Source organism: Trachemys scripta, chromosome 5 (genome assembly GCF_013100865.1).
Source record: "Trachemys scripta elegans isolate TJP31775 chromosome 5, CAS_Tse_1.0, whole genome shotgun sequence".
Lineage (NCBI taxonomy): Eukaryota > Metazoa > Chordata > Testudines > Emydidae > Trachemys > Trachemys scripta.
The window spans coordinates 115,628,171-115,642,124 of NC_048302.1; the positions used below are offsets into that span (position 1 = coordinate 115,628,171).

At 40.3% G+C, this 13,954-nt stretch overlaps 1 protein-coding gene across 3 annotated transcripts in view; it reads right to left on the reverse strand.

Annotated features, from left to right (window-relative positions):
• The window catches only part of PPP2R2C (protein phosphatase 2 regulatory subunit Bgamma), a 270,028-nt gene that overhangs the window by 179,304 nt on the left and 76,770 nt on the right, over window positions 1-13,954 (reverse strand). Inside the window, exon 1 of one of the 3 annotated variants that reach the window (XM_034770936.1) lies at window positions 9,539-10,075. The exons of 1 other annotated variant lie outside the window; for it this stretch is intronic. In XM_034770936.1, the coding sequence (XP_034626827.1) occupies window positions 9,539-9,608 (70 nt within the window). In that variant the 5' untranslated portion in view covers window positions 9,609-10,075. Of the gene's footprint in view, window positions 1-9,538; window positions 10,076-13,954 lie in introns of those variants that run through there. One more of the 3 variants, XM_034770937.1, reaches the window with a different exon arrangement.

The window sequence follows — 13,954 nt, forward strand, 5'->3', positions numbered from 1 at the left end:
GCAGACTAAATAAGCTCTCTCCAATTTGTCCACATCCTTTCTGTAGTGGGGGGCCCAAAACTGGACACAATACTCCAGATATGGCCTCACCAGTGCCAAAAGGAGGGGAATAATCACTTCCCTCAATCTGCTGGCAATGCTTCTACTAATCCAGCCCAATATGCCATTAGACTTCTTGGCAACAAGGACACACTGTTGACTCTCATCCAGCTTCTCGTCCACTGTAATCCACAGGTCCTTTTCTGCAGAACTGCCGCATAGGCAGTCGGTCCCCAACCTGTAGCAGTGCATGGGATTCTTCCATCCTAAGTACAGGACTCTGCTGCTTCCGGGAGCTGTGTGGAGCTAGGGCAGGCAGGGAGCCTGTCTTAGTACCGCTGTGCTGCCGACCGGACTTTTAACAGCGCCACAGTCCCTTTTAGACCGGGCATTCCAGTCGAAAACCGGACATCCGGCAACCCAAGTACAGATCCAAAACCTCTGTTGTATAAATAATTCACAAAAACCACTGAACTGCATGACACATGTGTTGTGCTGAAGAATTTCATTAAGGTATCCCCCTTGATGTACATTTTTATTAACTGAATTTGCTGTAGTTAAAGTAGCCAAAAATGGCATCTTATTATTTGCATCTAAGATCCAGAAAATAACCTAGGCAATAGTCTATCAGCAGAAACAACCCTGCCAAACAAAATTCTCAGTATTTTAACATGTATCATAAACTGGCTTGCCTGCTCTTCACTACTGTACAAGAAATACACAACTCTGACACGGGATAAACAGTATAGAGAAAATGTCCACTAACGTAAAGATATTTAGAATCATGGCATTTCCTAAGCACACCCAAATCCCCACAAAGTACAGGATTCTGGGTCAAGGAAAATATTAAAACACAGCTGGAAGTTACAATGCACTTCAGCCAAAATATTTTCTTATTTAAAAATAAAAGGCTCCGCAACCAACTCCACTGTAATTTTCAGATTACCCTAGACAGTTGAATCACCTACTGTACTATCAATTCCCTGCCCAAAAACAACTCTGATATCAATCAGCAAATAACATCTTGGCTTAGAATAAATTCTCTATTCAAATCCTTATTAAAGCGGATGAATTAAGCAGAGGCAGAGAAATCAAGGATCCAGAAACCACCAATGACGCAGTAATGCAATGTAAGCAGTAATGATTGATTATCTTTTTATGACTGCAATAAAAATACTCAGATCTTTTTCTACTATAAAATATTCAGTGTTATTTTATCATGTTTCTCATTTTAAATTCATGTAAGGACCAGATCTATTATACTCTAAATTCACCATTTATGTATAGAATACATTACTGAAATATATTAAGACTTAAGGTCTGTATGGAAAATAAAATATAATGCAAGATATGCCTTCCTTTTCATAATGATTCATATGCTGAATAAACTGCTCCTGCAGGGAACGATGACAGCTGCTCTACTTGCACTATGTTCTTTAGTTTTACATTATTCAGTGCTTTTGAACTGTCAGTTTCAATTAGAAGAAAATCTACAAAGCTTGCATAGATCAATATTTTATATATGCTTTTTATACATGCAATGTTGACCTCTTGAACTTCAGAATTCATGACAAATATTGGGGTTTTTTTTTAAATTACTGAAACAAACAAGGGACCTTTTTGTCACTGAGGCACCTGTTGGCAGTTCTGGCAACTGGGAATTTGCACTCCTCACTTACATTTTTGTAAGGTTCGTGATTGTGGAACTGGTATAACTTGGACATTCTAGTGTGTCATGTTCTTATGCTAGATAGTTCCTTTCCTTTGTTTAGTCATCTCCTTCACTACTTCAGCGTCTCCACACTGTAGACTAACTACATATTGTACTTTGTAGGATGTATTTGGGTGAGAGACTAACCAGTTCATATTCATATACACAAGAGAACATTTACCACTTCTGAAAAAAACATGTACAATTGGTCTGACATGGAATGTATAACCCTGTGTCCAATTTAAATACGAGTCCAATTCTCCAGTATTGTGCACCTTGTGTAGTCATCTATGCCTTTGCAAAATGAAAGTAACAAGTGGTGTAGCATTCTAATTTAATAGCATTTTAAACCTAATTTTCACAGGTATAAATGAAAATATAAGATAGAAAGCACTGAAGAATCACCCTCCCCACACACCCTAGTATTAATATGTAGGGACACTACTTTCTCCAGCCACCAGCTCCAAAAATACAATCCAAGCCCTCAAACATTTCACAACACAGTGCATTTTGAAATGCTCTCTTAAACAGGCAGTCTTTCAAGTAACCAACAGCAAATGCATGCTAAGGTCTCTTGCTGATTCTGGTCTAGAGTAAAGACAATAGAACGGGAGTTAGGAAGATCCACATTCCGATCCACATTCCAATCCAGAGTCAGGAAATCTAGTGTTGGCTCTGCTGCCAACTCGCCCTGTAGGCTTGGACAGGCCACTGAACAATGGAGTTAACAACACTTCTCAGTGCCTCCCAGAAGTGGTATGAAAATTAGGTTAACAGAGTTTTTTGAATATGTAAATTCTACAGTATATGCGACGAGTATTATTACACTGCAATACACTTTGGGCCACATCCAATGCCCACATTCAGCAAATCCTATGAATAAGGGTTACAGGACTGAGCCTACCACTTGGACGGAATAAACCTTGTCTACCCAAAATGTTTCAGGGCCGTCCAAAATATTCACTTGATTGGGATTCTGGATGAAAGATTGATTGGATCCACTGCACACAGCACCATCTAAGAACAACAGAGTTCTGGGATAAGGCAAGGTTGACCAGGGTTCACCCCTATTCATTTCTGATGTGAGAGAAAACAGAATACAAGTGATGAATGAGAATTAGTAAGAACATCCAGAGTTAGAATACAAAACTCATTTTTTTAAAAAGGTGTCTAAACCCTCAATCTTCGGGCCATAAAACAATCCCTAATCATTGATAGTTACAAAAGATAGGCTAACCTGTCCACAGGAAAAGTTTCCTTGTATCTTCCTTTGATGCAACTGGTACTAGACACTCTCAAAGGCAGGATAATGGACAAGATAGACCACAGGTTCTGATTCCAGTATAGCAATTCCTACACTCCTCTGTGTAGCAGGAGGAGAGAGCCTGGAGCACTGGACTTGTGTAAGACCGGAGGCCTGAACCATAGTCAGCAAAGTCAGGCTATGCTATGAGCATAAGTCAGGCCCTGTCATAAAGCAGACGCTTACTTACAAGTTCACTGTCCAGTACATGAACTTGGCAAAAGCGGAGCTAGCCTTGTTAAAACACAGGGACTCCTAAGAAGTACTAGGTACAGAGTATTCATGTAAACACATTCTACAAGATGTGTTATGTTGGTACATCCCAAGATAAACTAATGGCATAAACACAATCCTGAGAGATGATACAGGAACACACCAACCCCGAGTAAAGACAAGGATAGGAGAACAGAATGATGGATGGAGATGTTTTGTTCGAACCAGTAGGTATAAGGTGTTAGGGTTGGTAACTAACCACGTCAGAAGTGTAATAACTAAGTTGTTTATATCAATGTATATAAGAGAGATCATAGGAGGGGCACCTTTGTCCAGCCAAGGGGCCAGCAGAAAGTCCCACTGCTGACTGAGCTGAGTCCATTGTCATGAGCATACATGTAGTAGCGTACTAGTACTGTGCTTCGTCAGCAATAAACCTGGCAGAGCACCTTCGCCAATGAACCGAGTCTGTGGTCTTTCTGGGTAATACTATCAAGATCTGCTGAGCCAGCTATCTGCAGGGCAAGTACCGTATACAATGAGCACACACATAAGCCAACTGACAATACTCTGTAATACATATATGAACAGAAGACTCTCTGGGAGGCCATCCCTTCGTCAAATAAGGAAGATCTTATGTTTTAAGATAGTTATTAATAACAAGCTTACATATAAATTCCTTCCTGGCAGATGAAGATGGATAATTTCCTCCATCTTGGATTAAACAGGAACAGATATTGACTACTTAAAGTAAGTGCTAGACAAGATAGACATCCTGTTTTTTGTATGTCATGCTTTGATTTTTCCTCCAAAAATATTCATGAAACCATTGCAATGTTTCCAACATGTACAACATTTTACATAAAAATGGCATTTTCACTCAGTAAAATAAACATTTGTTTTAAATGGTTATAAATATGGTTCACTACTATATTCTATGCTTCATTACTAATAATTCACATATTTCAGAGGTTAATACATCACTAACATAGCTACCACCTTTTAATAAAATCTAACCTATGGAAACAAATTCTAAAACTGTATCATTTGGCTATATAAATGGGTGCATAATAAAGACCAGATTCTGCTCTCAGTTATTTCCATGCAGCTATGCTGACTTTAACTGGACTTGTAGGGCCATAACTAAGGAAAGAGTGCTGCCCCTTTTCTGCAAACAATGCGGTACAGCCAACCTTTCCATGCAGACCCTTTCTGCCAGGAACAGGAATGATCTCCAACAGGAACAGTAGAATGTGAAAGTGCCACTGCTGAATTAGGGGCACAGATAAACAAATGTATGGACCACACACTCCACTGTTAGGTCCTGTTTGCAGAAAGTGACTTTTCCATGTGTTTTCAGAGGAAAAGCTTGAAAATGTGAAAACTGAAAGTTAAACAATACCAGAAGGCAAATTAAAAGAATCCCAAACTTATTATTTTTTAAAATATCATGGTTTTTAGGCCAATCTCAGGATTTTGGGGGATCTAACACATGGATTTGAAACTCTTGGGTTGGCAATGCTACCAACTTTCTGAAAAGTTTTCTGAGGACCAATTCTCCAGGTAAACATGGGTCTTGGAGATGTTGTTGCCCCTGGATCCTCTCCCCCACTCTCCTGCCAAAGAGTTTTATAGGCATTGTGGTGAATTTTTGTTAATTGTCTCTCTCTTTTTGCCAATTACTAATCTACTGAACACAGAATAGCCAGAAATATAGTGCACATGCTCTAGAGAGCCATCTCATCCCTTGCCCCCAAAATATCCTCTCTGCCAGAAAAACAAAACAGATTGTTTTTTTTCCCCTTCATCTAGGTCCCAATTCAGAAAGGTGCTCTAACTTTATAAATGCGAGTAGTCCCATTCACCTTACTAGAACTATTAAGTAAACTAACTTTAAGCATGTGAAAAGTCCCAGTAAGGCCTTATCCTTTTCCTGTTCTCTCTATTCTTCTCTGATCCATTCTAGATAGGATGACCAGATGTCTGATTTTATAGGGACAGTCCTGATTTTTTCTTATATAGACTCCTATTACTCCCCACCTCCTGTCCCGATTTTTCACACTTGCTGTCTGGTCACCCTAATTCTAGATAGCACTGTACCATATTCAAGTGGTTCTCAACCAAGGATCCGGGGCCCCCTGGGGGGCAATGAGCAGGTTTCAGGGGGTCCTCCAAGCAGGACCAGCATTAGACTTGCTGGGGCTCAGGGCAGACAGCCAAAGCCAAAGCCTGAGCAACTTAGCTTTACGGGGGCCCCTGTGGCATGGGGCCCCAGGCAACTGCCCTGCTTGCTACCCCCTAATACCAGTCCTGGCTTTTATAAGCAGAAAACCGGTTGTTGTGGCACAGGTAAGCTATGGAGTTTTTATAGCGTATTGGAGGGGGCCTCAGAAAGAAAAAGGTTGAGAACCCCTACCATATTCTCTTCTACTTCTCATTTCTATGGGTCTTTTCCTGATAGTTTATTATTACTCTTTATTATTTGTATTACAGTTATACTTAGAGATCCCAGGCATGGTTGAGGTTCCATGTTAAAGAACCTTCTCTGCCCCAAAGAGCTTCCAAATCTAGTTTATTCTCCTTCCATTCTTCCCTTCTGGTATCTCTCCGTTTCTTTACTTGAAAAACAGCATCTTCTGCCTTTCCTGTTTTAGTCTGTGTTACAATAGCCCTAATCCTCTATTCTTCACCTCCTTGTTCTGTCCTATGTTAACCTGTCTCTTTTCCTTGTTTCCCTCCTCTCTTTAACGATGTTCTATAGCTGTACACGTCATACATGATCTTTACAAGATATTTTCCCAGCACTGGAGAACTGTTCTCTGCTTCCAATGACATCCCTATGGTTCGCACAGGTCCAGGAGTTAGGATGCAAGTGCAGAAACAGTACTGATAAAAATATAACAGCAGTGAAATTCACCTTTAGATTTTTTTTTTTTTAAATCTACCTCTTGCACATGAAAACTTTGCAAAATACATTTTATGTTTCAACTGGACATTTGAGTTTTTCTTGTTTTTTAAAATCACTCAAATGTAAAACATTTTTATGAGCTAAAATGAGAAAATGGCCCAAATTAATGCTTGTTGTAATGCCATTAACTTAAGTGGAAATCTGCAAACACAACTGCAGGATCAAGTCCAAACAAGACACAATTATGCTAAAACCTACTTCCCAGAAGAACCTTGACAAGCCAAACAAGAAGTTTTTAAAATAACCTAAATTCTAAAAATTAAGGTGAATCATAATTAGCCCAGATAACCCCAATGTAAATAAATGATGTATAAACAATGCTGCTTGGAAGAGCTACCTTGGCATTACAAGTAGCCAATGTATATGCTCAAATCCTGTGTGCTTTACTCATGCAAACAGTACCACTGAAATCAACTGGTCCACTAGCATGAGTAGAATGAGCCAGATTTGGCACATCATTTTCATATAAGGTATGAATTTGGATGTCACTTGGTCATTTAGCTCTATACCAGTACTGTTATCCATGCACTGAAATGGGGGAGGGGGGGAGATAAACAATGCCATAATTAACTTCAGGTGTCCTCTTGATTGTTCATCTATTTTCCCTAAGGAGAGGAGAGGGAAAAGTAAATAAAAGGTCAGAAATGCCTTATTTCTGGAAATGAATTTAGTTTGCTGTATGGCGTGGCAGGCATAGAAGTGGAGATTGAGGGAGTCTTTTACAGCAGTTTTAAATGTATGAGTACAGAAGAAAAAAATTAAGTTATATGTGGACTCAAATATATCAAAATAATGGGTAATTTTTAAAAATGTTATGAATAAAAAGCAAGACTTGTTTATTTTAAATCAACTGGATCACAAAACCTCTGCTTTGATCTACTTTCATGGCAGAGGGGGGTGGGTAACAGGAAATTTGTATTTACACCCTATCAAAGAAAACCCACGAGTTGTTTTATGCCAAAACAAAATTGTATGCCAAAAGATATTCAATGCTAATTCTATTTCTTTGCCTGAATCTTCGGTGTTAATTAATTTATGCATAATACTGAAGTGTGATAGGATAATGTGTGATGATTGCTCTTCCCCTGGGACTTTTATGAAGGAGAAATGTTATCTTAGGAGGCTATTTCAATGATCAAACTCTTTGAATAAAGAAACAAATACTTCTTCATGCCCAGTATATGTTCTAGCAAAGTTACATTAGTGAGAGATTAATTAGAATTACTGGTGGTTCTTTTTATGGGACTTTAAAACTGAAGGTATCCTCAAGAGCATGGTGGATTTCAGAGAAGAAAGGCTTATTCCTTACTTCCTGCTACTGACCCATGTGGTCTTTTAATGTGTGTTGTTATCTCTCAGGTGTGAAGTTTATGAGATAATGGAGGAGAGAAGAGTTGTATGTCAATTTTTCCTAATTCAGTCTTTTTCCCTGAGATATGTTACACTAGATGGAGCTGCTGAAGCAACACTTTCCTAACACAAGATTTCCTCTGCTCCACCATTCCTCATGTTCAATCAACAAAATGTGTCATCCGGATTTCTGGTCATAAAGACAATATAGCTACAGCTGACATTCCTGTTCGAGGGTTGTTCTGATCTGATTCAAGCAGGTCAGTCCACGCATAACAATCATGGAAGAGCATTACTACCTTCTGCTCTGAATATCAACTGAAGCTAAAAAGTGAGCCACAGCCAAAAAGTGAGTCAGCAGTATACTCAGCAATGCTGACTAGATATAATTTTTTTTAAAATCCACATATTGCAACACACAAACATATTTTACAAAATGTTATTTACAAAATCCAAAGGGATTGTTTCCCTAAAGTTTCCAAAACTATTAAACATATTAAAATGTACCCTGTCTTTTTGCAGTCTTCATCCCAACAAAGGCCCACAAGTGCACCAATATGCATTAAAACCTCAACATGTAATTCACTGCAGAAGTCATGCTGTACATCTTTGTAACTCTGGTATACATTTAAGAGAGAAAGTTTTGTCAAATGTTATTTTAAGTAATCACAGCTCAAGAGTGGGGGAAAAAAAGTGATCATAAAGCACCTTATAAACAACAAAACATGATCCAAAAAACAAAACAAAAAACAAAACAAAAAAAAAAACAACAAGGAAGAATGCAAGAAAACATGAACCAAAAAGCAAGAAATACCCTACAGGCAAGATTACCAAATGATCATACTGGCCACAAGCACAGCGTTTTGTTATTTTCTCTTTGAAAATCTGCTTTGTATTTCTAGTGCAGATAAATAATCCTGCTGTGCTCTGCATCCTGAAAAAAAAATGCAAATCACAAATAATCAAGCTATTCTCAGCTGATCAAGTTTCAGGATGCAGCATGACAGCATTAGATGACTAAACACTGATCAAATGACGACACAACCCAGATATTCAATCTCAAGTGGTATTGATTGAACATGATGTTAAATATGCTCCTATTAGACAAGACTACACTTACAATACTGCTGCTATTGCTGCAAAACACTGTTAAAACCACACACACAAATACATATTTAGAAGTCCATGATCTACAAATAAGCATACATTTCCTCTGTTCAAGCAATCTCATCATGGCCTATTTTTACAACCAACTTTTCAGCAATGAAACATGAAGCTGTACAGTATCACGACCCAAGCTATGTACCTGGGTAAGTTGGCTCTAAGTGTAAAATATCTGTCACCTACAGGTGCATCCTCTTTTATGTAACAAGCTACCAGCCATTGAAAGACTCAAACTGCAGTTCTCTCTTTTCCTTTAATCCTTTGCACGTACATAGAGGCTGGGAAGAAGCCACTAGTATTCCAAAAATGATGTATACATATTGCTTCTAGATTTATAGTGTTCAAGGAAACAAACAACACAACAATGTCTCTGATGTTCTGATACAACTGTCAAAATTAGATGCACATCCTTCAGTAAACCACCAATACAGTTAACATTACAGATTATTTTTGAGTTTTGAGCTAGCAAGTCTTGTCGTTTTTTTTTTTTTTTTAAACAATCACTTGTCTCTGATCTTTTCCAGTGCATCTGCTAAGCATGCAATGCTAGGTGCTGCATACTTCACTAGCGCAGATTGATCATAATGTAACACCTTCTCTAACATGTAGTTCAGTATATTGTGGTAGCATGACAGAATACCCTTTGGGTTTAACAAATCCAAACTGATTCTGCACCATCTACTCCACAGAATTTTTTAAAACACATATCCAAACATGCAGTGCATTCTTTGCTTGGAAAGCACAGACAGTCAAGAGCAGACGAAGAGAATAATGACAACATTTATGTTACCTTCAGTCACATAGTTGTGGTCTCGAAGAAAGCTGTGGTTAATTTTCCGTGTGTCCGTGTCCTCGCCCATTTACAGCAGGATTACTCAGCATGCCTATCCGCAGTGGACTGATAGAATCAGCAGAGGTCGTCACAAGAGCACCATCCATGCTGCCACTGCCTAGCAGAGGCGGAGAACAGACTGGGCTACTGAGCACCGCATAATGAGAGCTAGTGATGCAGCACAGATTTGGGGGGGTGAATAATAAATAAGTAAGAATAATAATAATTGCAAAAAAAGAAAGAGGGACAAAAGCTCCAATAAATTAGAATGCAAAAAACCCAGGAGGGTGTCTGTGTGGAGAAACTACAGGCACTTCTCCTGCAGTTAAAGATTAACCCAATTCTTTAGTCACGTACTCCTTAAACAAGCTCCCCTGCAGAGTCTGCTCCAAGTGCTTGCTGCTGTGGAATCTTGCCGGATGCTAAGAAAGTGGTAATCAGCGTACTGCAGCAAAGGCTGCCCGGTGAAGCTCTGTGGTTGCTGTTGCTGCTACTGCTGTCATATGCCTATGCTGCATCAGAGCAGGCCCCTCCCAGTCAGCTTCTCACTACCCAACCACACCACATCTGCATGTAGTAAAGTGAAAAATGAGACTGCAGGTAATTATTTTAGCTCTTCTGTTGGTGAGATGGGCAATGAAAAATTTAAATAGGGGGGAAGGGAACTTCTGGCTGCTTAAATAGGTTTGCATTGACACACATTCCACGCTAGCATGAAGGTACAATTTGGTACTGGTCAATACTATCAGCAGCAGCAAAAGCAACAATCATTCAGTGTCAGTATGTATAAACACCAGTGAGCTGCCAAAAGCTGCCTATGAAAAATTAATTGTTAAAAGATTAGGAAATTAAGAAAAATACGAGGTGAAATAAACCCAATACAGAGTTTACGTGCCACAGTTCTATACTAAAAGGCAAATTATAATGTATGAAAGAATAAAAAGCAAGAATGAACAGAAAACAATCTCAGGTTTCTTAGCAACTTGATAGTACAGGTAGGGGGACGTGGATACAGGCAATGCTTGCAGATTACACATATGGAGGGAGTTCCTTAATGCTGCTGTTCTCACCCACTGTATTTTTCCCTTACACCGAGAAAGGAGTGCCGGGAATGAGCCTCTTAAGTGTCACTGAAATATCATTCATTTGCAATGTAAAAAATAAACGTCCTTTTGCCAAAGCCTTTTAAACATGTGCAGTTACAGAGATTCATGTTACTGAACTCTTTCAAGTGAATAGACCAGCCATGTTCCTCAAACTTTTGGGCAATCTTACCAGTTCACCAGACCAAGCTCTTAGATGTACTAACTAGTTGCTTGTTTTAAAAGACTAATATTTGAGGCAGTGCTAGCAACACTGTGGTTTGAAATATACAGATCTGATTAAGACAAACAGCAGTGCACCAGGGTCCACTATTAGTGTAGGAAGAGGAAAGAGGAAATACCAGTCACAAAAGCCTTGAAGTACTATTACGGCAGCAAGACAGTCTTGTGGTTTAGTCACTGGACTTAAAACAAAAGAAATCTGAGTTCAGTTCTCAGAACTGCCACAGACTTCTTGTGCGGCCTTGCACAAATCATGGTAAGGTCTCTGCATCTCAGCTCTTCGTTTTGTAACTAACAGGATGGTTGTTCAGGATAAATTCATTAACAGTCTGTGAGGGACTCTGACAACACTGTGATAGGGCCATATAAGTAAGCAGAAAAATTAGTGCTATATAAGCCAGTTTGGGATCACTAGGATAGATAATATTAATCATAGGGTTCTAAAGATTTCAGCACTGAGTAAAGGAAATGAAGACAGATACTTCACCTTATCATTGATTAAACACACATATAACACAACCTCCTGTTATAATCAGCATTGCAGAGCAAACATTGTACCGGTAGAAGAACAGTGCTTCAAGTAGATATGGAGATATTTGCTGCTTGTGTTTTAAAGTTACCACCAGTCACTGTATAGACTTGTCATCATGCCTCCCACCTTTAGAGCACCTCTGCATGCCTGGGTGCAGTGTTGCAGGGCTTCTTCAGGTCTAGTGCCCCATGTAGTTGTTCTGGTGCCACAACGGTCTGTCATGGTGCTCAATCTAGGTCTCCAGCCACTTCATTCCCCAGTCCATTCCCTTTCCAGGGATAACAGAAAAGTCCAGAAATAGGAAACTCAAAATCTAATGTCTTTCAAGTCCATCACCCGGCCTCTATCAGGCACTTACCGTTCTTGGCTTCTTTTACTCCTGACACCCACGTTTCTCCTTTTGGTCCGGGGGAGAGATAGGGAAACCCAGGCTCACCCTCCCCTCTGGGTTCCAGCCCAGGGACCCTGTTTAAGCAGCTAAGCACCACTCCTTCAGTCTCTCCACCATTTTCCCTGGGCTGCTCCTACCTTTACGTCACTCATCGGTATCTCCACAAGATCTACAGACTGCTGTCCCCAACCTGACTTTGCAGTTCCTCACAGCTTCTCCTGGGACCAACTACAGAAGTGTTTTCTAAAAGCCAGTCTCAGCTCTTCCCTGTGGCAGCTGGATCATACTGCTAGCAGCTCTCTGCCTGTTGCCTTAAGACAGTCAGTATCTCTCTCCTTCAAACAGCAGTTCCCCTCAGCCTCCCCAACACCCTCTCTCTGGGACTGAGGTATCTCAGGCCTCTTGCCTTAGCTTAGTCAGTTGTGGCCAACTCCCTTCCGCTGATCACCCTCTCCAATTAACCTTTCAATCTGGAGGGCTCAGCAAGCCTGCCTTCCCCTGTCAGCGTCCAGTTACTGTGAGGTAGGAGGCAGCTTTTACGCTGCTCTCCTTCTCCCAACTCTTTCCCAGTTGGTTTGGTCAGAGGAGAGCCTTCCACTGCCTCCTCTGCAAGGTATCAGGCCCTTAAAGGTATCGTGTTCAGACTCCTTCCCTAATCACCATTAATTCGCAGAACCCTTAGGTCACTATGTGTGTCTATTGAGACCTTCCAAACCCTTAAAAGGGCCAAGCCATGTGGAGAGGATGGGCTGCCACTTGGCACTATTGCCCTCGATGGCAGACTACTCCATCACAAGACTGTTTTTCCTGTATTTACCACACATACTGACTCTCAAAGTGGCCATTCCAGGAATACTGTTTCTGCATTTAAAACGTCACTTAAAACCACAACATTAACAGAAATACTGACTTCTGACATGGCACTTTGAGGCTTGACATCACAAATGATGCCACTGCCAATTTGCAAAGACATAACAATTCTAATCTAGTCTCCAGACATTCTAGCAATTACCTTGAACTGCAAAAATGCACACAAATAAAATATACACTTTTCTGTCTGCCCCAGAAAAGGGTCGTCTTGTAGTTGAAGCACTGGACTAGGACTCAAGTGATCTGAGTCTCCTGCTAGGTTCCCGTACAGTGCCTAGCACATCAGCAAGGACGGATAGTCCAGCAGTTAGGGTACTAGCCCAGGATTTGAGAAATGATTTCCTGCTCAGCTAGCCTCCCTGTTTCATCTTGGGCAAGTCACTTGGTTTCTCTGTGACTCAGTTGCCCATCTGTAAAATGGAAATAATAGTACTTTCCTACCCTTTCCCATTAAAGAGAGATCAGATACCTCAGTAACGGGGGCTGTACAACTATCTAAATTAGAACACAATCCCCCTGATCTCAACTGCAGCCTCTCTTGTGATACAAGTAATAACAAGCAAATTCTAATCCCTCTAATACAGTGGTTCTAAAACGTATTTGATCGTGCCCCCCTAATTTGTGTCTGTAGTAGTTTATGCCCTATGCACTCCCCCCCACACACACACATACACACAAGTACATATACAGATATATGTGACAGTGGTGCTTCACTTGAATCAGTTTTGGTTTCTTTGTTTTTCACTTGAGGGTTTTGTTCTTTTCTGTTGTCCAAATGAGCCAATTATCTATTGTAATAAGAGTAAAAGCAAAACTGTGATTGTGGTCCATGCTTACAATTAAATGTGCACACTGCATTGTAGCAAACGGATTAAGGTACAGATGACAACTTGGCATAATACTATGCAAGCTTAACAGAAATCCGTCAAAATGCACAGTGCCATCTAGAGTCAAATGCACAGCGCCATCTGAGGACCTGATATGCCTGGAGGAATCAGCTTTGCTAGTTATGCATTGCTGTGAGTAAAATGTGCACAGTAAGTTTTTTTCCTAAAGCTTCTGGCGCTCCTCCCTCCCCCGAATACATTCTGCACCCACCTTCAAGGAGGGCCCACCCACCCCCACTCCCAATTTGAGAACCTCTGCTCTAATACTGTCTCCTGCTGTCACTTGAGTCAGGTCACTTAATCTCTTTTCCTTTATTTCTTTACCTATTAAATTCTACTGCTGCTTTCTATCCAACTCCCGTAGGTGTG